Source organism: Nycticebus coucang, chromosome 2 (assembly GCF_027406575.1).
Source record: "Nycticebus coucang isolate mNycCou1 chromosome 2, mNycCou1.pri, whole genome shotgun sequence".
In the NCBI taxonomy this organism is placed as follows: Eukaryota; Metazoa; Chordata; class Mammalia; order Primates; family Lorisidae; genus Nycticebus; species Nycticebus coucang.
In genome coordinates this window covers 104,149,525-104,174,334 of record NC_069781.1, presented here as the reverse complement: position 1 = coordinate 104,174,334, position 24,810 = coordinate 104,149,525, and the positions used below count along the sequence as shown (strand labels likewise).

The window sequence follows — 24,810 nt, the reverse complement described above, 5'->3', positions numbered from 1 at the left end:
GCGTGTGGATACTAAGTTGTTATAGCACCATTTGTTGAAAAGATTATTTTTTTCCATTGAATTGCTTCTTTGTCAAAGATCAGTTGACTTTCTAAGGATCCATTTCTGGGCTCTTTGTTCTGTTCCATTGATCTATTGGTCTGCTCTTTATCAATACCACACTACCTTAATATTTTTCTTGTTTTCAAAAAAATTTTAATGAATGCTAACTTAAATTAGAGGCAGTAATCAAGTATTCTGGGAAAATCCTTAGAATTCAACCCTCCAGGAAATAGACTTAGATTTGAAAACTCTTGGAAGCAGGAAAACTTAACAATGTTCAGGTTGCCAGCCTCCACCATACTCACTTGGGCCTCTCCACCCAGATGGGATTCCCAGAAAACATAGCCCCAGATTATCTATGGCCAGAGGCAGGTCCTAACTTGTTTCCAAAAACCCCAGCTGTTACTATTCACACCCTTTTCCTTATCTGCATCTCCAATGCTAAAGCAGCAGCAGTGCAGGTGCTCACAGCTCCCAGGCAGAGAGACAGGCAGCCTGAGGAAGCAGTCTCCATCTGCAGGGCCAACTTGCTCTTCACTGCACATCGCTACTGTTGACAACTGTTTATTTTGCAGAGGGGAGGGAGGAAAGTGAAAAGAGGTGAACTTGAAGGCCCTGTGTGCTCAGGTAGAATGCACTTCTCTCAACAGTCCTCACAGCCTGTGAAGGTCAGCTGGCACCATCCACACTGCAAAAATGGGTAAACTGAGGCTCAAAATGGCAGGCTCCTTCCCACAGCCTTCCACTGGGAACATGACCCTCCGACCCTCAGGGTTTCGATGTATACCAGCTCAGGACCTGTGAGGGCAGAGCCCTGCCTGGCTGTGGAGCTCCTGAACCCTGCCTCCCACCACAGCTGCTCATGCCCATCACAGCAGCTCAGCCAGGAAGGATTGCAAAGGAGACTCAGACATAAGCCCACAGAACTTGACCCTCTGCTGGGCTGGGTCAAGTTCTCCTCCATCAAAGTGGTGACCTAAAGCTCCATACTGTCACCTTGGGCATTTTCCAGATGCAGCGTGAAGCCAGGCCCAAGCCGCAGGCCCCGAGAGATGCCCATGAGATACCTGCAAGATGTGTATGGGTACAGAGGGCTTAAGTCCAAGCTGTCCTGGAAAGTGAGTGACAGCCAAGGTGTAAGCCTAGCTAGGCCAGGACTTCAGACCCAGCCCCACTGAGACTATGGATTGGCTGTGGCAGGTGAGACAGAGGAGGTAAAGAAAAAGATAACGTCCAAAGCCAGACACGGTTGTCCTTAAGGTGCAGCTGCAGGTCCTTATTTTGACTTACCTTGTACGAATCATGTTTTGAGCCAGCCCCTGCTAATCCCAGGACAGATCCTCTGGGCAGGGCTATGGGTGGGGTCCCTCATCCAAGCACTCTTGGGCATCCCTACCTGGGCTCATGGCACAGGTTCTACCTGGGAAACCCCACTCCCCAAAAAGACCAGCCTTGGCTGCCTACAGGTCACTCAAGTTAAGCATGTCCCAAGCCAAGGCCTGCTCTTCCCCCAAATTCACTTTCCTTGTCTACCTTAACGGAAGGCAGCCACTTCTGCCAAGTCCAGAACTCTGCCATCATCTCGAGTCCCACCTTCTGCACGTTCATATCCAATGTGCAGCAAATCCTGTGCTCTCTACTTTCAAACGCACCCAGAATCCAACACTCCTTCCCACCCCAGCCCCTACCCCTGGGTAGGAGCCTTGATGTCTCTCACTGGGACAGTGGTAGTCACCTCCTCACTAGCTCCCTGCCCCACCTCCAAAACAATCCCAGCAGTAGCCAGGGAAACCTGTCAAAAAATTTACCAGCTCCCGCCCTTCCTCTGCTCAGACCCTGCCCCAACCCAAGGTGACTTGTCCCTCTATCAGAGAGGCCAAGTTCTTGCCACACCTACAGGCCCTCCTGACGAGGCTGCACTTGCCTAATACTCTTCCACATTAGATGGACTCCTGCCTCAGGACTTTTGCAGAGGCTGTCCCCTGCCACCTAGCATCCACACAGTTCATTCTGCCACCTCCCACGGGTCTCCTTCTGAGGACTGGGCTCTCTCTCTACTGTAGCGTCCCACCAACCCACCCAAAGTATTTTCGGGTATCTTGTTGACTCTGCCTCCCAGAGTTGTGGCCTGTCCTGTTCACTGCAGTAACTTTGGGCCTAGAAGCAAAGCACATGCTCACTCAGTGAACACACAAGACTATACTATTGAACCCTGGTCACAAGACCTGCCTGGCCTCGGGAACTTTCCACTCTTTCCCCTTCTCTTGATGATATCTTCTGGCTAACAGCCCATCAACAAAGCTTTGCCCCTCACCTCAAAGTAATCCCTCAACCAGTCCCTGAAAATATCGTGGGGGGGGACACAACTTTTATATCTCACCAGATCCTCCAGGTGATGCAGAGTATATCTTGCCCTTCGTTAAGTCTGATGCTGGCACAATGCTATCACCAAATCCAGGTCTTCAATGCCCAAATGCCCAATCTTGTCCTCTGTTGGTGTTTCAGGCATAGGACCAGGGCCAGTTGTGCACCTTCTTGGCTTTGTCCAGCCCCAATACATCCCCAGCCCTCATCTACCTTACCATGAGTTGGTCTATAGACCATTCCCATTTGGGTCTGTCTGGCATCTCCATGGCCACCTCTATGTCATCTGGGCCTCAGTTTTATCCTCTGGAAAAGGAATCATCTGACAGAGAGCCCAGGATAGAGCTGTAGGTGTGGACCATCTCACTGAGTAGCTGGGGACATGTAGCCATTTGTGCCCATGTTTAGTGTGGGAAAAATTCAGAACCCAGATGCTCATCTACTCCAGCCAAGTTCTAGGTGCTTTGCAGGACATGCGGACACAAACCACAGAGACAGAACCTTTCCACCATCACAGAGGGTTCTGTTGCTGGGCTGCAGGAGGGCATGTCCAGCTGCCCTCTCAGGCCTTCTACCATGTGACAAGGTTGGAGAAAACACCAGCTTCAGTAACAGCAGAGCAAATGAGCAGTGTGTAGGTGTCAGCCCTCCGCATGCCTGTGCTGGTCCTGGGGTCCTCACTCTGGGTGCAGCACAGGTGGGCCCGAGTCCCACAGCAACCGAGCCCTGAATCAGGCTTAATCAGGTGCCCCCAAAGACACCACTTGGCCATAGGAGCATTTCTTTCAAACCGAGAATAAGCTATGGTGCCTGAGCCTCAATGTGCCCCCATGATGGTGACTTGCCGCTCAGGCTGCTCACACATCACTGTTGCCAAAACAGACTTCACCAGCTCTTCCTGAGAGGCAGGAGAAGGGTCTGTAAGAGTTCGGGTGCCCACCGTTCTGCCCCTGGCAGGAGGGAGGGAAAGCCGTCTACACAGGCATTTCAGGCAGCTAGCACTAACCTCTCTTGCCAACCAAACCAAAACCGTGGTCACATGGCACATAAAACATCTCGCCCAGGAAAACAAACTCAGTGTTGGCATCCCATTGATTTCAAATTATAGCTCTTCCAGTAAAATTAAGTATTAGGAAAATGAAAAAAGAGGAATGACCACCAGCCAAATTGGGATCAACTTTCTCTGAGTATCCTGCCCCAACAAGCAAGCACCAACCCTCTCTCCTGTACTCAGACATCAACTTGCCCCTACTGTCCCATCTTCTCTCCATGTCAGAAGGGTCACAGAGGAAAGCAGGTGAGGCTGGTGGCCAGAACTCCTGCAAGGGGCGCCATCATGCAAACTGCTGACGCTCTAAGTCCTCCTGGGACATGTGCTGGCTTACCAGTAAGGTGGGCAAGCTTAGTGCTGGCAGCAGTGGGCTGCCCACAGCCTTGAGAGAAGCTGTGGAGCAGCTGAGCTGTCCTTGGAGGACAGTGAATGGACCTATCTACTAGTAACAGGCTGCATTCGGCAAGCCTCTGTGGGTGTCACTCCCTCTTGGGCGCAGGCAGATGGACAGGACACAGAGACATCCGGATGGGGGTGGTGAGTCAGGAACACACCGTTCCTCCAGCCTGACCCCTTCCAGGCAGTGCAGAGCAGCAGCAGCACCTGCTTCATGACCAGGCAGCCCAGGCACCTATGTCCCTGGCCGGCAGGGTTCAGGTGGTGCTAGGCCTAGCAGGAGCCCCCAGTTCTCTTCCTGCCAGGGTCAGCAAGTACTCTAGGCTGAGGGTCAAGGACTGAATGTCTCCTAGAAAGAGACAGACCCCCGGCACCCTCCTGGGAAACTCAGGTTCTAGCCCTGAAGCAGCAGCTCATAGTGGCCTTCTGCAGGGACATGGTGGCACAGGGCCTAAAACCCATGTTCCCTAAAAGCAGGGGGGATGCTGACAGAGAGGGGTCGGTATCAACATGGAGGCAGAAACTAAGGCTTCCTTCAGGTCCCCAAGAGAGACACAGCAGAAACAGGTGAACCAAGACAAACAGGCCACCTTTGGCTCCTGACTCCAGCCTGGAGTCTAGGCTGGCTGCATTTTCTCAATTTGGGGACCCATGGACAGCTCAAAGGTGGCAGCAAATGAGAGCAGGAGCCTTAAACTATATGGAATAGTGTCAGTCCTACAAGAAGCCAAGAGGACTGAGGAAGTCAAAGCTCAACACCAAAGGCTCTGCTGATCCAAAGGATGACCCTTGCACCATACCAGATACCTCCTCATTATCATACTTTAGTCATACCTCACTGGACACAGGTGTCATCACCCCCCAGAGGTGAGCCCTGCAGAAGGTCAGGCCAATGCCTAGGCAGGACCCAGGCCTGTCCCCAAAGAGTTGCCCAGCTCACATGGCAGGCAGCAGCTGCTCCCAGGGCCAACAGGGGACCCCAGATTACCCCATACTGTCCATAGACACAAGAGCTGGCCAAAGATAGCTGCAGGAACATGGAAAGTGTGAGAGAAAATGAGAGCAAGAGGAATCTAGGTGGGTTTTACTTCCTTCCTTGTTACCATAACATGTTCCAATGCCAAGAATAAAAGTTCATTCAAAAGAAAAATGACAGGAAGATAAAATTTTATGCTTCTCTCACAAAAACAGTGCAAGTTTCAGTTTTGGACATATGGAGAATTCCGAAGATGAAACATCTCACTGCCCTTCAATGTGAGATAAACAAATAATACTCTCTCTACGAAGGTCTATCAACATTAATTTATCAAAGGAAATCAGATGGTCTCTAAGCCAGGCTACTAGGTCTATAATGGAAGCATTTCCTCCACTTGGCAGGGAACCCCAGGAAAAGCAAGCAAATGATGTACCTCTTATTTCTCCAAGGCGGCCAGCAGGTGCCCCAGAAGCCCCCAGCCTGCTAAGAAGGGGAACAGGAACAGAGTCCAGCACCTGAGTAGATGAAAAGGGGCCGCTGCCCACTGAAGTGCTTCTGGGGAAGAGACAGGCAGAGACCAAGAGAAATTCCACAAAGCTCCCTGGCTAATGGTAACACCCCCAGAACTCCCCCTCTACCCTGTAAGCCACAACTCCCAGGAGCCCCTGATTCCCAATGCTGGGAATGCTGCAGATGAAGGTACAAGATGATCACCTCCATACTGTGGACTAAGAAAGCTCACTCCCTGGGACAAAGCCAACACCCTTGGAGAAGGAACACACACCTGTTGCCTGCCCCCATACACTCCCTCTGCATGGTGGTGGTCTGTGAGGCCTAACCCTGAGCTCTACCCAGGAGAATCACTCCCCTAAAGGACTCTGACCTCTCCCCCACAGCCTATGCCCTGATCTCCCCGTAGCCCTACATCCCACCCTATCCCATTCCAACCTCCCACCAGCCCCTGCCTATTGCCAGGGACACAGTAAAGGTAGCCCTAATGCCAGCCTCTTCCATGACCCTGCACAAAGTCAGCCCATGCCTGCCCGCCACATCAGGCTGGGGCACTCCTCCCCCAATCCTGCAGTGCCCCTGACATCTCCCAGCTGATGACCTTGGGGGAACTCCAGTGGGTTCCATGTCCCCACAGTCCTCAAGTTTTGTGATAATGAGGCTCCCAGCACAGGCTTGACACACAGCAGGTTCTCAGTAAAGAAGGTTCTTCCAAACTGGTGCAGAACCTCTCATAGAAAACCTCAGACCAGCCGAGGCAAAGGGAGTTGACGCCAAAGATGCACACCAGCCTGGAGCAAATGTTGGCAGCACTTCTTATTGGGGGAGGTGCAGGGACAGTTTCCATAACATCTTGGGGTACCAGTAACAACATTCGGGCACAGAACACTGTATAGACCAGAAGCCTCCTCTAGGCTGCCCACTCCCATCTGAGATCAAGAAGAAAAATACCCCTGGACAGTGTCCAGGCTCCACCCTCTGCCCGCGGCGGACAGACCCAGAGACAGAACCTCCTGCCTTTCCTTAAAGGGAATGGGAATTAACAAGCTCTGAGAGTCACATGCGCCAGCAGTACCTCAGCCAGATCAGCAGGTTCCAGCTGCCGAGGTCTAACTCAAAGCCAGCCCGCTGCAGCACCCCTAGCTCCATCTTCCACCCTGTAGAGGAGTGGTTCTCAACCTTCCTAATGCCGTGACCCTTTAATACAGTTCCTGTGGATTGCACCCCACAGGTTGAGAACCACTGCTGTAGAGGCATTTCTCAGTGGCGGCACCCAAGAGTGCTCAGCAAGCCACACCAGGTCAGCTGGGAAGAGCAGGAAGGTAGAGGGGAAAGGCTCGTGGCATTCACCATAATCAAGAATCATCTTCTCCCCTTTCAGGATCCTCCCTCTTCTCTGCCTTCTTGTGCCACAGGGACACCCCAGCACCCTCCAGGACTTTCAGCCCATAGCCCCCTGCTCTACCCGCTGCCTGTACTGCACCATCAAGGCCACCCAGTACCTGTGGGGCCATGAGGAGGGCAGCTATTCAGTGCCTCCTGAAGGACCCCACAGGACCTGTCACAAAAAGCCGCATTTCCATAGTAGAACCAAGGGGCAATGGGAGGCAAGGCCTCTGGAGCTCTTTGGGGAGAAAGGCTGAGGACAGGTCAACACCCACCAAATTAGCCCAGCTTGCACACACATGCAGGCCACCCCGCAGGGGCTGAAGAACACAGCAACTTACTCCCATTTCTGAGCCAAAATCGCAGGCGTCCTGCAGTGTGGCCGGCAGCCCTGGAACCCAGCGTGCCCTGGCTCGCCCCAGCCCTGCGTCAGGCCTGGAAGTCCAGCTAACTTTACAGGCCAGTGGAGTAGGCTTACACCTCCAGACGGCCGGCACTCTCCCAGGCTGGCCCATGCCCAACAGCTGCCCCCATGAGGAGGGAGGCCTATAAACACTGCCCCCACCCTCCATGATAGGCAAGGCCTCTGCTCCCAAGGCTGGCCCAGGACAGCTAGGGTTGCTGTTTATATAACTGTCCAGGGCTGATGGGGCTCACACAGGCAATGTGAGGGCAGGGTTATGAAAAATACATGCCCAGAGCCTCTGTATCCAAGGAAAAGAAAATACTCCACCTGCATTCTTCATGCCTGGGTTTTAAGACCTCTCACACATCCATTTGGCGAACAAATGGAGCCCTCAGAACACCAAGAGACTATTGATGGTGCTTCCAGGCTCTGCCCAGTGGGCCCCAGGTCGCCACCAGACACAGGCCATGGGTCACAGAACCCTGGGTCAGAACAAGCCCCTACAAACATGCCCACTGGGGCACTCACACCTCACAGGACTCAGGAAGGTGCTAATTTAACAGCAGCTCCAGCTCCGCCCTGTGACACTGGACACGAACCTTGAAGCCCCCCACACATGGCTTCTGCAAAGACAACTGTCCAGACTGCCTGGGTCAGTAAAGTGGGTCATGAGGATTGGAGAAGCAGCCTGGCAGACACACCCTCCAAGTGCCCACTCTCCAGTGTCCACTCTCACTGTGCACACACCTAGGTATGCACACTGGAAACCCGACCTTGCCTCAGAGGCTGGCTCACAAACCCCAGCCTGCACACAGACACAGAATGGGCCTCACACGCGGTCTACACACCTGGCATACATCCTGCCAGCCACTCCTCATAGAGGGTAACACACACAGCCCCACGGCCCCCAGGGACACCTAAAGCATGGGGGACAAGAGCAAGGACGTGCCAAGGACAGCCTCGCCAACCAACACCCCCCTGCAGGCCGGCGCACCCTCACCTGCAGCTCGCACCAGGCCACTTCCACCCAGGTCTCGGTGTCCAGCCCCTTGTACACTGTCTTGAAGGAGCCGCGGCCCAGCTCAATGTCAAACTTGAGAAAGCGCCCGTCCAAGGAGGTGGCCACGGCCTTAAGGTCATCTTCGTCGTCCTCCTCCTCCTCGGGCTCGTCCCGGCGTGTTCGCCCGGACTCAGGCTTCGCCTCGGTCGCCCCCGCGTCCTCCTTCTTCGCCGCAGCCGCCTCCTCCTGGGGGCTGCCGTCGAGGGCAGGAGCGGTCGCCGCTGCTGCGGGTTCTGGTGTGAGTTCCTTTGTGCCCGTGGGCTCTGGGCCGGGGTCCGCCGGGGTGCCAGGGGCGCCTGGCGGCGCGGCAGGGGCAGCGGGCACAGGGGCAGCGGGGCGGCCGCGGGCGCGCTCCGCGATGAGGCGGCGCGTCTTGCAGAGCAGAAGCACCCGGCGCTGCAGGGGCTGCGGAGGTTGAGGGCTCGGAGTCTCGGCCGCCTCCAGGCTTAGCGGCTCCTCCTGGTCCGACTCCACCACACTGCGCCTTAGGAAGCGCTGGGGCCCGGGCCGCGCCGCCTTCGCCCGCGGCTCCGCCATGCCCGCGGGCCCCGCGCCGCGCCCGGTTTCCATCAGCGCGCCGGGGGCGTCTCGGCGGCCGCCATCGCCGTCCATCTCTGCGGGCCAAGGACACACAGGCCCGCGTGAGCGCCGGCTCCGCCGCACCTGCCCGAGCCACGGGATGAGACAGCGCCGCCCCCGGGCCCGCGCCCTGCCTAGCCTCAGCCGCAGAACCCCCAAGCCCAGCCCTACTGAACTGTCTTTGAGGTCTCAAGGATAGGGGTTGGAGACCTGACCTGGCGGCTCAGGCTGGGGAGGAGGAGGACGTGTCCTGTTCAGCCCCAGCCCCACGGAAAGGGCCTGCCCTGGGCTTTTCCTGGGACCCAGAGAGAGAGGACCAGCCTAGGATGCCCCTGAAGGCCCAGGAAGGGCTGCAGAAGGGACCTGGAGGCTGGCGGAGGGGTACTCACGCCCTGCCCAGCCCTCGCCCGGGTGGGGGACCTGCTGGACTGTCCCAGGGGGAGCTGAAGAAGGGAGAAGAAGGGCCGACAGCGGGAGATAGAAGAGGGTGGGGAGAAGGCACCCGCCAGGCGGCGGCTCCACAAAGGACGCGGGCCTGGGGCACGGGAGGGGCGCGCGGGGAGGGGGCTGCAGCGGCGCAGCGCGCACACAAAGGCGGCAGGTAGCGGGGCTTGGCACTCACAAGGCGAGCGGACGCCGTCCATGCCCGCGGCCCGGCGGCCGAAGCAGACAAGGTTGATGAGACTGCACTTCAGCGCTTAGGTCCGAGTTCGGGGCGGGCGTCCACGCTGGGGTGGGGTCGCAGGGCTGCTCCCGCTCCTGCGCGCTGCTCCCTCGGCCCCAGCCACTGCGGGACCGCGCTCCAGCGTGCTCCTGCCGGCTCCGCGCGGCTGCGCTCACGCACCGGCTCCTACTCAGCGCGGGGAAGGCGGGGCCTCTGTTAGCCCAGCCCCCGAGCCTGCGTGGGGGCGGGGCCTGTCACGCCCACCTGGCTCAACTAGGAGCGCGCGGCCACCTGCAGACCAGCCCGGTGGCTCCCACCTACAGCTCTTCACTTTCCGCTGCGCTCCTGGCCTCTGAAGCTTTTGGGGATGTTCCGCAGTGCTGTCAGCTGTGACGGGCACTATTTGTCCCCGGGAGAAAGGAGCAAGCTCAATGTTTCCTCATGCCAAAGCTCGGTGCATCAGACTTCAGAGACCTGTGTCAGGACAGTACCCGCAGGCTAAGAAGAGAACAGCCAGGTGTGCTGCCACCCTCAGGAGCCCAGTCCCGGGCTAAGCGTGGTCAGGGATTTGCACGTCCTTTCCTGCCCTCACTTTACCAACAAGATCCATGGTGATTTCACCATCCTCCGAGGAAGTAATAGTGGTCATGGTGTCCATTTTACAGTCGAGCAAACCGAGACCACAAAGGCAGGAGTTATCTGCCCTAAATCCCAGAGCTCCTGAAACAGACGCTGTTCTGGGATGCCTTGGATGAGGGCACAGGGCAGCTTCCAGAAGGTCCTTGACCAAAGTTTTCTTCTTTCTACACCTCTGTCAAATGCCACCTCTCCAGGGGATCTTGCATGATCTCTCTCCTCCTTCCTCCTTTGGAGTCCCACAGACAAGCCCTCTCCTGGGCATCTCTGGTCCTACTGTAGGGACATGGCCTGTGTCAGTGACCATACTGCTAATTTCTGAGCCCTGCTCCAGACAATGCCTTGAACTGACACCTTACCCTCTCACCCCCATTTTCCATGATTCTATGATACACACTCATTGGACCCACTTCCAGATGAGGAAACTAGGGCAGGAGATGCCAGGGCTCTCAGTCGCCATTTCCCTGGATCAGCGTCCATCAGATACAAACATGCTTTCAGAGATGAAGATGCCTGAAGGCCCTGGCACAAAGTAACTTATGTGACATAAAAGCCAGCAGAGATGATACCAAACCCTCACAATTTAGAAGAAAGAGTGTGCCAAGCCAACTGTTACCCAGAGAAACAGCAGTTCCTGGGGCCCCACTGGGCACTGGCAACAATTGAAACTGACTCACCAGGGCTGAGGGTGCACATCTCTTCCCAGCTCTATTTGGCAACACCACACTATAGCCTGAATTCAGCAATGCTGAGATTATTTACGCTGTGAAAATTAGCACACACCTCAAATCAGGACTTTTCCCAAAGAAAGCCAGTGGTTAAACTGTGCTGGGAGCAAGGCTATCCATTTGGCACATGCCCGTTAGTTTATGTTCTCTAAACTTCACATCTACTTTGTGACACAGGCATACAGTCTGAGGCTCAACTGGTCTGGCTTGAACCCAGAGCCCACACAAGAGAAGGCAGAGCAGCAGATGCCAGCCCTGCAGGTCTAAGAGACCGTGAGTGACAGGGATCTAAGCTGCACCTTCCAGGGTGAGGGTCTTACAGACAGAGGTGGAGGGTGGATAAGGAGCTTTTCTGTCTTCCTTGTGAGACTGAACAACTTTGTCCCTAGCCAAATAGGTGACTTTGGATAAGTCCCAGCACTTCCTGCGCCTCAGTATCCCACACACAAACTGGGCTGATCATCTTGGGTTGTCCTTCTTAAAAGGCTACCAATGCTTCTGGACTTGGTCAGTCCAGGAAAGGTACCAAGTACATGGGGCCTGTTCATGACAGGTGTATTCAATCCTACCCAAGGGAGAACCAGGACGGGATAGAGCTAAGCATGCTCTGAAGCAGGTGTGCATCAGTCTGGCTTCTTCTTGCTCCCAACAGGCCATGCTGGCAGCATGTGGGGATCATGCCTGCCTGGTGATGGAAGAGATGACCAGGCTTTCACATCAGCACCTGGGGGCTGCTGCCCACTCATACTCATAGATATCTAGTCCTCAGGTCCAGCTCAGCCAGCCCACCTCCCTGAGAACCCCCTGGGCCACATGTACCATGAGGAGGATGCTCCAGTAGAGAAAAGAGATAGGGGGACAGGCTGGGAGAACAGAGCCCAGGAAGGTGGTAAGAGTGGCCTGGGGTAATGCAGGAAATCCTGAGGTTTGAGGAACGGTAAGGGCAGAACAAAGGACAGACAATGTGCCTTAGCAGGGGCACCAGGGGAGCTGTCAAAGCCCATGCTCCCACTCCTGGGAGGTGATGGCAGAGGACATGCCCAGGCCAGAGCGTCTTTGAGTCCTGGTCTCACTTCCCAAATGGATGGGCATTCCCTGTAGGCCAGGGATAGGCAGGTCAAGTGGTGCAGGATGAACCAACACTGCTGGAATTACTCAGCTGTGAGGGATGAACGGATGAAGAACTTTGTTGCCTTCTAATAATAAGGTTCCATTAGAAATGTACTGAAGTATGACACACAAATCAGAAAATGGCCCCCAAACAGTCTCCTAAGTTAATACAAGGTAGGACTTTCTTTGTGATTCCAGAGAAATGAATTTTGCAGTGACATTCAATTTTGGTAAGGCAGATAATACAATTAAAAGTAAAACTGTAAGTACAGGGAGGAAAAAAGAATGCCCAGATGTGGGACTAAGGCAGAACCTGTCCAACCTCCCCAGACTTCCTCCAGCTGGAGTTCTCTACTGGTAGATGAACCAGTAGAGAACTCTCAGCTGCTGGTGAGAATCACTATGGGACCTGTCATGATCCTGTCTGTCCCCCACAGCCCAGTATGTTTCACACACAGCTGCCCCTTAGCATCCCCAAGGCCTGAGAAGCCCCTAACCCCTTTCCTGGAAATTCCACTGTGTTGGGTCTGGGGTGAGCCAGACCTCAGGTGTTTAAAAACTTCCAGGTGGTCCTAACACGAAGCCAGGGCCCAGAAGTCCTTGACAGACTCCACATGCTGCAAGTGTGTGGCACGTAACAGGTGCTCAGTAAGAGGAGCAACAGAGCAGAACTGCAACTGACCCTCTGAATCACATGTCTTGTTATGCTGTGTTCACTGAGAGCAGTTTTATGCCAAGACCTTCTCAAGGTTGCTTGTTTCTCTGGGCAAGGGATGTAAGCTCAGCTCCTGAAGCCCCAGACCTTGTCCAGGTTGGGCCTGACCCCCAGTTCCCAATGGCCCTGCAGGGCAGGCGGTCGTCCACCCTTCCTGGAAAAGACCACAGGTCCTGACCAGCACAGTGGCTCACACCTCACTCTGTGAAGCCAAGGTGAGTGAGCTCAGAGTATTTGAGCTCAGGAGTTTGAGCCCGAACAAGATAAAGACCTTGTTTCTACTAAAAATAGAAAAACTAGCTGGGGGTTCTAGCAGGTGCCTATAGTCCCAGCTACTTGAGAAGCTGAGGCAAGAGAATTACTTGAGCCCTAGAGTTTGAGGTCGCTGTGAGCTATGATGCCATAACACTATACCCAGGATGACAGAGTGAGACTCTATCTCAAACAAACAAAAAAAAAGACCTCAGGTCCTGCCCACTGAGGCTCTTGTTGCATTTTTGTGCATCAGGCCCGCCAAGCCGGGCTCATGAGGAGAGGAGGGCAGATAATGGGGGCTTCTCACTGCTCTGCTCCCCCACCTTGAGAGGCTCCACACCCAGTGGGGGCTGCAGAGTGTACACTATTCAAGGGAACACTGTACCCCTGTCCTTGGACATGCAGGGCCCAGAAGGGCCTCTAGGGACCCAGGTATTGGTGTTGGACTTGGAGGTCCCTGGATGGAGGGCCCTTAACAGTGCCATCCTGCACCAGCCATCTTGGGCACCAGGGCCCACTTGTAGCCTGTCTGTCAGGGCAGGACTGTGTGGTGACAGTCCCTCAGAAACAGAGGACAGAGCCTTGAGAAAGACAGAGGGCCTTGCTCAACTAAGACTAACCTAACATGACTACTAGGTTTACACCAGCCCTTTTGTGGTAGACAACCAGCATGGCATATTCCCAGTGGCCATGACAAATCATCAGGTGTGGCTGGCAAAAATTGGAATGAGGCTGTGTGTGGAGGGAGTCAGGCTGACTAGAAATACCCAAAGTTGGATATGTCAGGGGCTGGAACCAGCCAGGATGACACTTGCTTTCAGCTTATCTCCAGGAGCAGAGTATGATGTGTGAAGGGCTCAGAGTGTTACAAGCCAGGAAAGTGTCAGGATTTTACTTCTGCAGGGTATGACCTTCCTGGGGGTAATCTGGCCATTTCTCCTCAACTAAACACAGGCTTGTGCTACCACCCAGTCCCCATGACACCAGAGAGATGAGCCACAACCGGGCCTAGAGAAAAGGAGTGAAGGTGGGGCTGTGGAAGGAGAGAGGGAGTTCCAGAGTGCACTGCAGAGGGGACGGTGCCTGTGCTTCCTTGCTGCTGCTAAGGGGACTTCTAGTTGGCAGAGCCAGAGCTTGGAGTCTGAAAAGCAGGTGGAAGGAGGGTGCAATGTTCTAGAATCCACCCTTTATTTCTCTTCTTTTTAAAATAATCAACAAGATAGTGTAACATGTCTTTACTCTCAAATTTAAGCACATGTTGATTTTTTAAATAGTGACATTATTGAGATAGAATTCACATACCTTAAAATTCACTCTAATTTTCCAGTATGCAATTCAGAGGTTTTTAGTATATTCACAGTGTTGTACGACCATCACTACTAATTCCAGAACATTTTCAGTACCTCAGAAAGAAGCCTCGTCTCTATTCCCTCCTCCCTTCAGCCCCTAGCAACCACTAATCCACTTTCTGTCTCTATGGATTTGCTTAATCTGGACACTTCGGATAAAATAAATCATACAATTTGTGACCTTGTGTGTCTTCTCTCACTGAGCTTAATGTTTTCAGGGTTCACCCATGTCCTATAGCAAGTTGCAAAACTTCATTCTTTTTTAGGGCCAAATAATATTCCATTGTCTGAATATACAGATTAATTTTTCTAAGAACACATGTTCATTATTGAAAATTTATAGAACAGAAAAAAGTAGAAATAAAAATGTTTTAAGTTGGACACAGTGTCACTCATACCCAAAGGTGATTCCCAATGCACACCCTGTGGCAGATACCAGTCTGTGTGTGACTATCCCCCGTGGAGATGCTCAGCTATCACACAACAAATAAGTGAACATAATTGCAATCTTTTTCTTCTAAGCATAGAAGTATTGTTTCATTTGACTTGACTTGATTTGGCTCACACCAGATACAAGATCACATTTCCTGTTTTGTTTTAGTCCAAAGCACAAGGCATTAGTCCCCCAAAAGTCCTGGATCACAGGTGTTTGAGGTCTCCACTCAGGCACTCTGGTGAACAGGGTGTACAGAACCCCGTTGCTGTCCACCCCAGCCTCCTAGCCAGGCTGCTCTCAAAGTGTACCAGGAAGCTCCTTGTCCCAGGAATATGAACCAGGGATCTTGAGAATCTGGGGATGTGGGGATGGGTCTCCAACCCCTGTGAGTAGTAGAACCCCAATTAAGTCTTGCTGCTAAAATAACGATGACATTAATAATAATAGCCACCATTTCTGGGCCCTCGGTGTGAGCTAATGCTTTATTGAAAATGCTCTCATTTCACCCTGCCTGGTGACCCCCCGGAGATGGCATTACTACCAGGTGGGGCCCCATTAGCAGGTGGGACCCAACATACCTGAGCTCTACATCCAGCAGGTCTTGCAGCCTGGAAGTGAGCACAGGAGAGACTGCCCATGACTCTACCCTGCAGCTGCCATCCAGCCTGTCCCCAGGCCTCTGTGAGTCCTTGGGTCCTGCAAGGCTCCTCTCTTGGGGTTCTATCCTTATGGACAAGGAGTTGGACTTACCTTCTCTCAACTCTAGTTTAACCCCTGGCCCAACCCTGTCTGCTCACTGTCCTCCTGGGCAGCCACTGCCTGGTGGGGCCCTGAGTTTGCCATGAGTTTCCCTGTTGGCCCTGAAGGTTCATAACAACCCAGCTTACCCTGCAGCAACTGACTTATCCTGCTGTCTTCAAATGTAGTCAACTGTGCAGACTACCACAGGCTTTCCAGAAGGCAATTCATGATTGGAGCAAGAGTGTAAAAATTGTCTATACCCTTGAAGTCAATAATTCCCTTTTGGAGAACTTACACTAACGGAGGAACCAGCAGTGCAGACAGTGATACAAAATGACGTTCACTGAAATATTATTTATAATAACCATTACAAACAGGGCAGCGCCTATGGCTCAGTAAGTAGGGCACTGGCCCCATATACCAAGGGTGGCAGGTTCGAACCCGGCCCTGGCCAAACTGCAACAAAAAAACTAGCTGGGCGTTGTGGCAGCCACCTGTAGTCCCAGCTACTCGGGAGGCTGAGGCAAGAGCATCGCCCAAGCCCAAGAACTGAAGGTTGCTGTGAGCTGTGATGTCACAGCACTCTACTAGGGCAACAAAGTGCCCTCAAAAAAATAAATGAATAAAAAAATAACCATTACAAATAACATAAATGTTCAGCAATTAAAAAATGGTTAAATAAACAATACTATTCCTACATAATCAAATATGTTCCATCCATTTAAGTACTATTTATAGAATTTTATGACACAGGAAGTGATTAGAGATAATGTAAAGTGACAATGCATGGGAAGGAAACACGTGAAAGCGCTACCAGTGATGCTTCTGCTCTTGTTCCTGCACTTCAAGACAAGAGGTGGTTCCACCCAACAAGTGGCCTGTGTCTTTAGGCAGGGCGTTCTGATAGACCCCTGATGATACCATGAGATGGATGAGAGTAATGTGTGTACCACGAAGCCTGGGTCTGGAGGCTCCTAGCTCTGATTCAAGTCCTGGCTCTCCCACTGCTTGGTAATTTCTCTGAACATCAGTGTCCTCATTATCAAGGGGACAGTGGAGGTTCCCACATTCTAAGGGTGTGAGAGACTCACCAGGAAGGTCTCAGCAGCCCAGGAAGGATTAAAAAATGTGCCAGCTTTGGCTGGCTATATAGATGGACATCACGTGTGGCTGGGCAGCGCGGGGGCCAGGCTTGCACACTGCTCTCACCTAGCCTCTGGGAAAACTCCTGCCTTTGCAGGGACACCTCAGCTCCCTTGTCCTCACCCGGCCAGCAGGGCCTACCCACAGAGAGAGGAGTGGCCACTGGATGCAGGAGAGTGAAGTGATCCAGGCTGCCTGGGGGGCAAGTCCTAGTCTCCTCATTTCCACAGGAGAGCACCAAGGACACAGGGTGTTCAGTGACAGGTATGTTCAGAACCCCCAGAAAGCTGAGGGGGTAGTCTGTGTGGGTAGAGCAGAAAGAAGGAGCTGGCTAGTGATCAGTTTTGGCACTTGACCACTAAGCCTGGCAGGAATTCTCTGACCAGAGGATCCTACACTTATCATCTTAGGGCAGGTTCTGGCTGTGACCACGGATGAATTGTTCTCCCATCTGGGGGAGGCTGACTCAGGCCTGGGGCTGGCAGGGGTCTCTCCTCCCCGGTTTCCAATTTACACTCAGTGGGGCCCTGAGGAGCCTGGCAATTGGAGTTGACAGTCCCCACGAAAAGCCCCAGAAGGGCCGCATCATTCTTGATATGAATGCAGGAAAGGGTTTTTTCCACGTATTGATAAACTTGCCTGCCTGGTTTCTGTTTTTTTTCCAACAGACTTCAAGTAACCTGCTCTGTGTGTCTGTCTCTGGAAGTGCCTGTCTCATTCAGATTAAAAATGTACCAGGTAGACATAAGGCTTGTAATCAAACACCTATTGGGCCTACTGTGCTCCAGGCCCAGTGCTCTCACCAGAAAATGATTGTATCTCGTGACAGCATCATTCACCTAGGGTAGCAGAGAAGCTGACTGGAAGATGGACATGGAACCCAGAATTAGGAGACAAAGGAAGAATAAGGTAGAAAAATGTCATTTTCTAAACAATCCAAGTAAGGATGGCCTTTTAAGAATCCAAGAATGGGCTCGGTGCCCATAGCTCAGTGCTTAGGGCACTAGCCACATGCACTAGGTCTGGTGGGTTCCAACCAACCTGGGCCTGCTAAACAACAATGACAACAATTACAAAAAAAAAAAAAATAGCCAGGTGCTGTGGCAGGCACCTGTATTCCCAGCTACTTGAAAGGCTGAGGCAAGAGAATCACTTAAGCCCAAAATTTGGAGGTTGCTGTGAGCTATGACGCCACAGCACTCTACCAAGGGGCAACATAGTGAAACTCTATCTCAAAAAAAAAAAAAAAAAAATCAGAATCCAAGTATGGTGCACAATCTAGAAGCTAAGTCTATGATGCATATGGTCAGTTCTCATAATGTGAGGTAGTCATTGTGAGGTGGCTCGGTAGAGTCACCATAAACACTGAATTAGTGAATACTAAACAACTGTTTCCAGGGAAAACACAGGGAGCTTTCCAATCATCCCTGTGTACAGATCAGCAAGTTTCCTCTGCCTCATTCTGGACATGCTGTTGATTCAGTAACTTGGAACCTCAGCCAAAAGCACTATAACTCACCCTGAATGAAATTTCCCTAACACATATTTGCTTCCCAAAGCACATCACAGCATCCTTAGGGACATTGGGGGTCACTTCAACACTGCGCCTGGGGGCCCTTGTAACAGCAACATCACCAAGAAAGAATGCAAAAACACAAAAAGTGTGGCACTAAAAAGAACACAAAAGACCAACAATCTAATAGAGAAATGGACAAATGCTATAAATAGAGAATTAACAGGAAAACAATACAAATAGCTCTATAACTGGTTCTATAAACAAATTTCAATAACCCCTATGCCCCTATATATTTTTAAATAATCTTCTCTCTTAACTACTTGACTTTTTGAGTTTTTCCCCAGAAATGGTAGATATTGTGTAAGACAAAGGAGCTGAGATTCTGAAAGCCCCTGGGTAGACTTCTTTTTTCTCTTTCTTTTCTTTTTTCTTTCTCTGTCACCCTGGGTAGAGTGTCATGGCATTCTAGTGCACAGCAACCTTAAACTCTTGGCCTCAAGCAATCTTCTTGTCTCAGCCTCCTGAGTAGCTGAGACTACAGGCACCGGCCACAATACCCAGCTAGTTTTTCTGTTCTTTTAGTAGAGATGGGGTCTCACTCTTGCTCAGGCAGGTCTGGAACTCCTGAGCTCAGATAATTCATCTGCCTCAGCCTCCCAGAGTGCTTGAATTATAGGCATGAGCCACTGTGCCTGGCCAAAAGGAAATTTTTAATACAACAGACATTCTATCTTGTCAGAAGAATGGAAGAATGGCCTTAAATATGGTCACAGTCTTTTAAGGGATGGGGCCACATGCACTGGGGGGTAGGTAGGGGGTAGTGAATATAGCCTTTAAGAAGTCTTCCCAGGAGATGGGGGTCGGGGGGTGGCGGTGAGGGCACTGGCTCACACCTATAATCCCAGCACTCTGGGAGGCTGAGGCAAGTGGATTGTCTCAGCTCAGGAGTTCTAGACCAGTCTGAACAAAAGCAAGACCCTGTCTCTACCAAAAAATAGAAAAATTAGCTGGGTGTTGTGTTGGGTGCCTGTAGTCCCAGCTACTCAGGAAGCTGAGATAAGAGGATTCCTTGAGCCCAAGAGTTTGAAGTTGCTGTGAGCTATACTCAGCAGGGGGACTGAGTAAGACTCTGTCTGAAAAAAATATATAAAAATAAAAATGTCCTTTCTTATTTGGCAACATATATATATATATATATATTTTTTTTTTTTTTTTTTTTTGAGACAGAGTCTCACTTCATTGCCCTTGGTAGAGTGCTATGGTATCATAGCTCACAGCAATCTCAAACTCTTGGGCTCAAGCCATTCTTTTGCCTCAGCCTCCCAAGCAGCTGGGACTACAGGCGCCCACTGCAACGCCTGGCTATTTTTAAAAACCAGGTCTCTCTCTGGCTCAGGCTGGTCTTGAACCTGTGACCTCAGACAATCCACCTGCCTCAACTTCCCAGAGTACTAGGATTATAGGCATGAGACACTGTGCCTGGCCTTTGGCAACCCATATTGTCTCAATAATGGAATCTGTGTGTGATAAGCAACTAGACCCCGACTAAAACCCCCTTGTGGTTTCAACAACAGCTCCTAAATATGAAAACAGTGCAACTGTACTCCCAAAAGGAAAGCGACCAGTTAAAACTACACCAAGGTCCCTCAAGATCCCATGTTCTACCTAAGAGAGTTTGAAAGTGAGCTGAGAGGCTTGGTCTTGGGGACAGATACTCCCATGCTTCACTGTGGGGCAGCAATTAGTTGTTCATGCGAAAATCAGGAATGCAGGTGGCCTTCAGGCCACAATAGTTCCCCCAGGAATTTGCTCTGGAATAGGAAGCCAAGCATTTTCATGTATAGGGTAAAGGACAGACTATTTCATTATAAAAGGCGCCTATCTTCCCTTCATGTTGCTGTAGGGCACTCCTAGATCTTTTAGTTATGGCTGTAGAGTGCATTATCTCCACATCTCAATGCTGGTAGTCTGGGGAATGAGGCCCCAGAATTCGACTTGTGGGTGGGTAAAATGAAGCCCATGGGTGGAACCAACACACTGGCCTCAGGCAGCCCCTGCAGGAGTCTCCAAGTGAGTCCTTATCCAGGCTACACGGCAGTAGTCCAAAAGGGCCCACAGAGTGGGTGCCAGGTGCTGAGGAGAGGCCAGTTCCAGGTCCAAGCTTTCTCCCTGTGTGCTCATTATGCTGAGGCCTGGGTGGGGTATGCAGGGTGAAAACTCTGACTTCCTCCTACCCATCACTGGCAGATGAGGGCCCCCATGGGAGGTGTGGATCATAGCATTTCCACACAAAACACACGGGCAACTTTTCTGGCATCTAGTCCAGTGATCTGCACTGGACACTCGGTCACGGCACATGGCCCTCCATTACCCCACAGGTGCTGCCCATCACCTTCTATGCCAGCTTGGTCCAGCTCAGAGCACATGTGCTAATTAAGGCTCCACCTTGACCCTATGAAGTAGAAACTATGACTCTGAACCTTACAGCCGGGCTCTGCAACATTACGTCACCTGCCAGAGATCACACTCTGTACCTGGGGAGAGCATGCAAACTGAGGCAGTGGCCCTGAGCTAGGCCTTGCAGCTCAGGAATCCAGGATTGTTCTAGGGTGCTCAGCAGGGGCTGGGCAAGGTTTCTGACATATCACGCCTCCAACATTACCCACTGTCGGCCAAACTGAGATTGGCCACTGGGGTTATTTTTATTTTTCTCAGCGTTTCCTTTTCTTTCTTTTTTCTTGGAAGTGGAATCATGTCATGTTATCCAGATTGTAGTGTAGTGGCTATTCATAGATGCTATCATAATGCATTGTAGTCTGGAACTCTCATTCTCAAGCAATCTTCCTGCCTTAACCTCCCCAAAAGTTGGGTCTACAGGCACTATTTTGAAGAGTTTCAAACCCATAGAAAATATTGCAAGCTTTTGCTGCATTTGCTTTCTCTCGCTGATGACTGCAATGACTGCCTGTGGGTGTTGCTGCCTCCGTCTTATATCCTTGGCTGTCCTCTGGGCTATTCCCCTGAATGAGTGAACCACACACAGCGGTAGCCAGCCTTTCCTCCTCACAAACTCTGAGCTCAGACATGGAGACTTTGCTGATCCTGTTTTTTGTTCGCCCTCCAGCAGTGCACATCTCAGAATGTTCTTGCTTCCAAGTAACAAAACACTAGCTCAAACTGGCTTACGCCAAAAGGGGAGTTCTTTGACTTATTTAGTGGAAAATCTGATGAGCAGCAACAGTTTCTCCCTTTCCCTCAGATCCACTTCTGTAGAGGTGTGATACCTGGTCTAACACTTCCTAGAGGAGGTGCCTACCGCCACCAGCAGCTCCCAGATGACCTTTGTCAATGGAGAAAAATCCAAATTCTGTAAAATAATTTAAAGAGGTTTATTCTGAGCCAAATATGTGCATATGTGAGACCATGGCTCAGAGAGCCACACCCAAGAAGCCTTGAGCAAGTGATCTCCCATGGTTAGGTTTGAAGTTTGGTTTTATACATTTCAGGGGAACAGAAATTACACCCAAAGTCATAAATCAATAAATGGAAGGTACACATTGGTCTGGCCTGAAATAGCAGGATTACTCCAAGCAAGGGATTTCAGGTTATAGGCAGATATAAAGATTCTTTGATTCATAATTGATTTTTAAAAAGGAAGCTTTGTCTGAAGGTTTAGAATGGTTTAAGTTAAGGAAGTCAGTTGAACAGAGACAAGTCATGGGACATATATTGAGACTCAAGTGATCTGTTAAGTAAACTGATGACCTGCAGGTGTGGTTTAACCTTTGCCTTACATGGCCTTAGGCCTGTTAATGATTTTATATCTTATTGTTACAAAGAATAACTCCAAAAAGGGCAGGTTATAACTAGGCATGTCTAATCTCCCTTCTCATGGCTGGCAACTCAGCTTCCAGGTGAGATCCCCTTTGGCCAATAGGGGGATCCATTCAGTTGGCTGGGGGAGCCTAAGATTTTATTTTAGTTCACACCTTCTTGGCTTCTCCTCTACAGCTCCAGGAAAAGCTCTGGGAAAAAATCTCATTGTCTGACTTAGGTCATGTGCCCATCCCCAAACCAATCCCCATAGGCAGGGCTGTAGCACCCTGATTGGCAAACTGGTTCACAAAGAGCAGGGTGTCAGAGAAGAGATTACTCCCAAAAGAAGGGGGAAGCCTTCTTTTCATGACCTTAATCTTGCTCACCTTTAAGGTCTGCACTACTCTCAGAGGTCTCTGGGCATGGCTTTTACCCTCTTAGCTCCAATTTGCCAGTCTGTTAAATAAGGTCACCACACAAAGCCATGAAGAGGGTAATGAGAGGGTCCCCAGACTACCTGGCACACAGAGGGTGCCATTAAATGCTAGCTTTATCCTCTTAGATTCCCCTTCAGCACATACCTGCAAGGGATTTGTGGCTTCTTGGGGACATTGGAATGGGAGTCTCAGTTTTCTAAAGGTTTTATGTGAATTGCTTATGGAAGTCACTGATCAATAATGACATTGATGAACAAATAACACATCGATCTTAGAAAAGAATTGCTGTTTTGCAAGGTAATTGGTTACCATGATCAGGCTGTCCTTTGTTTTAAATAAAGACCTGAATATGGCAGAGTGGGGTGGCTCTTGCCTGTAATCCTAGCACTCTGGGAGAGCGAGGCAGGAGGATTACTTGAGCTAAGGAGATCAAGACCAGCCTGAGCAAGAGTAAGACAAATTTCTACAAAAAATAGAAAAAATTAGCCAGGAATACTGTCAAGCGCCTATAATCCCAGCTATTGGGGAAGCTGAGGCAGAAGGATGGCTTGAGCTCAGGAGATTGAGATTACCTGAGCTGTGATGACACCACTGCACTCTAAATAGTAGATATCCACAGGGGACCAGCAGGTTACTTCCCTGCCTACTCGGGCCCAGGGCATTTTCCATTTCCAGTGATCAGCAGCAGGCCAGGCTGGGGCAGAGACCTGGAGCCCATAGGGATAAGAAATAGGAAAATTATGGTTCCTGAGGCCTGAAGTGGGCTTTTGTCTGGTGTCTCTGACAATGTGGAGGTCGGAGGTAATGAGCTGGCTTTGAGCCTGATGTTGAGGAGTAGAGGTCAGGCCAGGCTGGTGTTAGGGAGAGTAGAGCCAGTGGCCTCTCATCTGCAGAGGTAAGAGGCAACAAGGCGACCAGCTCAGGTATTTGATCCTCTCACATACCTGAGCTGGAAATTCTACCCATTTAACAGGTGGAGAAACCTAGACCCAAGTAAGAAAAGAAAGCTGCCCAATGACATGCAATGAGCAGGTCATCATAGAACCAGATCTCTAGGTCCAGTTTCCAGGTTCAAAAAAAGGCATGTTCCAACCCAGAGGGGGTTAGTTATCTATGAGCATGAGCCAGACTTGTGCTGCCTCTTTGAACACAAAAGCAATGGGGGCAGAGTGGGGTGGAATTTTTAAAAGGAAAGGTGAAATTGATCTATTAAAAAAATATTAAGAGAGTGGCACCTGTGGCTCAGTGAGTAGGGCACTGGCCCCATATACCAAGGGTGGCAGGTTTGAACCCAGCCCTGGCCAGCTAAAACAACAACAACAAAATTAAGAAACAAGATTAAAAGGCAGGCATCTACTCGAGAAAACAATATGGAACATAAGGGGTATTAGTAAATGTTCACTGATAGACTCAGCATTGGATTCCTGGCACTGCAAAGGAGTTTGGTGGTCTGGGTGCCTTGGTTCATGCCTATAATCCTAGCACTCTGGCAGGTAGAGGCAAGTGGATTGCTTGAGCTCAGGAGTTTCAGACCAGCCTGAGCAAGAGTGAGACCCCTATATCTAAAAATAACCTGGCATTGTAGAAGGTGCCTGTAGTTTCAGCTGCTACTCAGAAGGCTGAGGCGAGAGGATCACTTGAGCCCAAGAGTTTGAGATTGTTGTCAGTTATGACTCCATTGCACCCTATCCAGGGCCAAAGAGTGAGACTCTGTCTTGAAAAAAAAAAAAAAGAGTTTGTTGTATCCTAGAAGCTCAATAAACAATTGTCAAAAGAACAACAACAACAACAAAATTAATGTCTTGACAAAGTAACTAGGATAGTGCCAGGAGGGTTATGTCAACTAATGAGTTGAAAATGTGTCAAATATTCTATGAAACAAGTGTATGGTGCCCCATGATCATATTGATGTACACAGCTATGATTTAATAATAAAAAAAAAATTATCTCTGAGGAAAGTACTGCAAGAAAATATACAGAATAATACTGGCAGCTGTTTCTGTTTGGGTGAAATTTTTTTTCTTTATGCTTCTCTGATACTTTCAAATGGCTGGCCACAGCGCTACCATGTGACTTCCACAATTACAAACTAATAAATGATAAAGGTAACATTTTATTGGTAACACATTGTATTGGACATCTGCTATAAAATATTTCCAAGGCCCAAGAGAGGCTGTGAGAAATCTTTTGATTATTTTGTTCTTATTGTAAAATTTCTAATAGACATTATCGCCGTGTGGTTCAAGAACAGAGCGTATAAAAACCTCTACCTGGTTTCCCACCCCACATCCATCATCTCTAGTTTCTGGAGTTTACACACAAGCAAGGGGGCAGAAAGGATGACTGGTCTTGAAAATGAAATAACAGTAAAATTATTAACTCATAGTTTTTTTCAGTAAGGGCTAAAAGTCAAGCTCTGCTTTCTTTCCCTGCCTAGAACACCTGCTAGCAGGCACTCTGTGGAGTTCTGTTTTTACAAACCATTGAAAAGAGC

General features: G+C 50.6%; 1 protein-coding gene across 9 annotated transcripts in view; it reads right to left on the bottom strand.

The window, feature by feature from the left end:
- Positions 1–9,599, bottom strand: part of WNK2 (WNK lysine deficient protein kinase 2) — a 124,873-nt gene extending 115,274 nt beyond the window's left edge. For all 9 annotated transcript variants that reach the window (XM_053577930.1, XM_053577948.1, XM_053577958.1 and 6 more), the window contains exons 1-2: positions 9,393–9,599; positions 8,132–8,805 (exon numbers count right to left, since the gene is read on the bottom strand). In XM_053577930.1, the coding sequence (XP_053433905.1) occupies positions 8,132–8,803 (672 nt within the window). In that variant the 5' untranslated portion in view covers positions 8,804–8,805; positions 9,393–9,599. The remainder of the gene's footprint in view (positions 1–8,131; positions 8,806–9,392) is intronic.
- Positions 9,600–24,810: the final 15,211 nt, after the last annotated feature.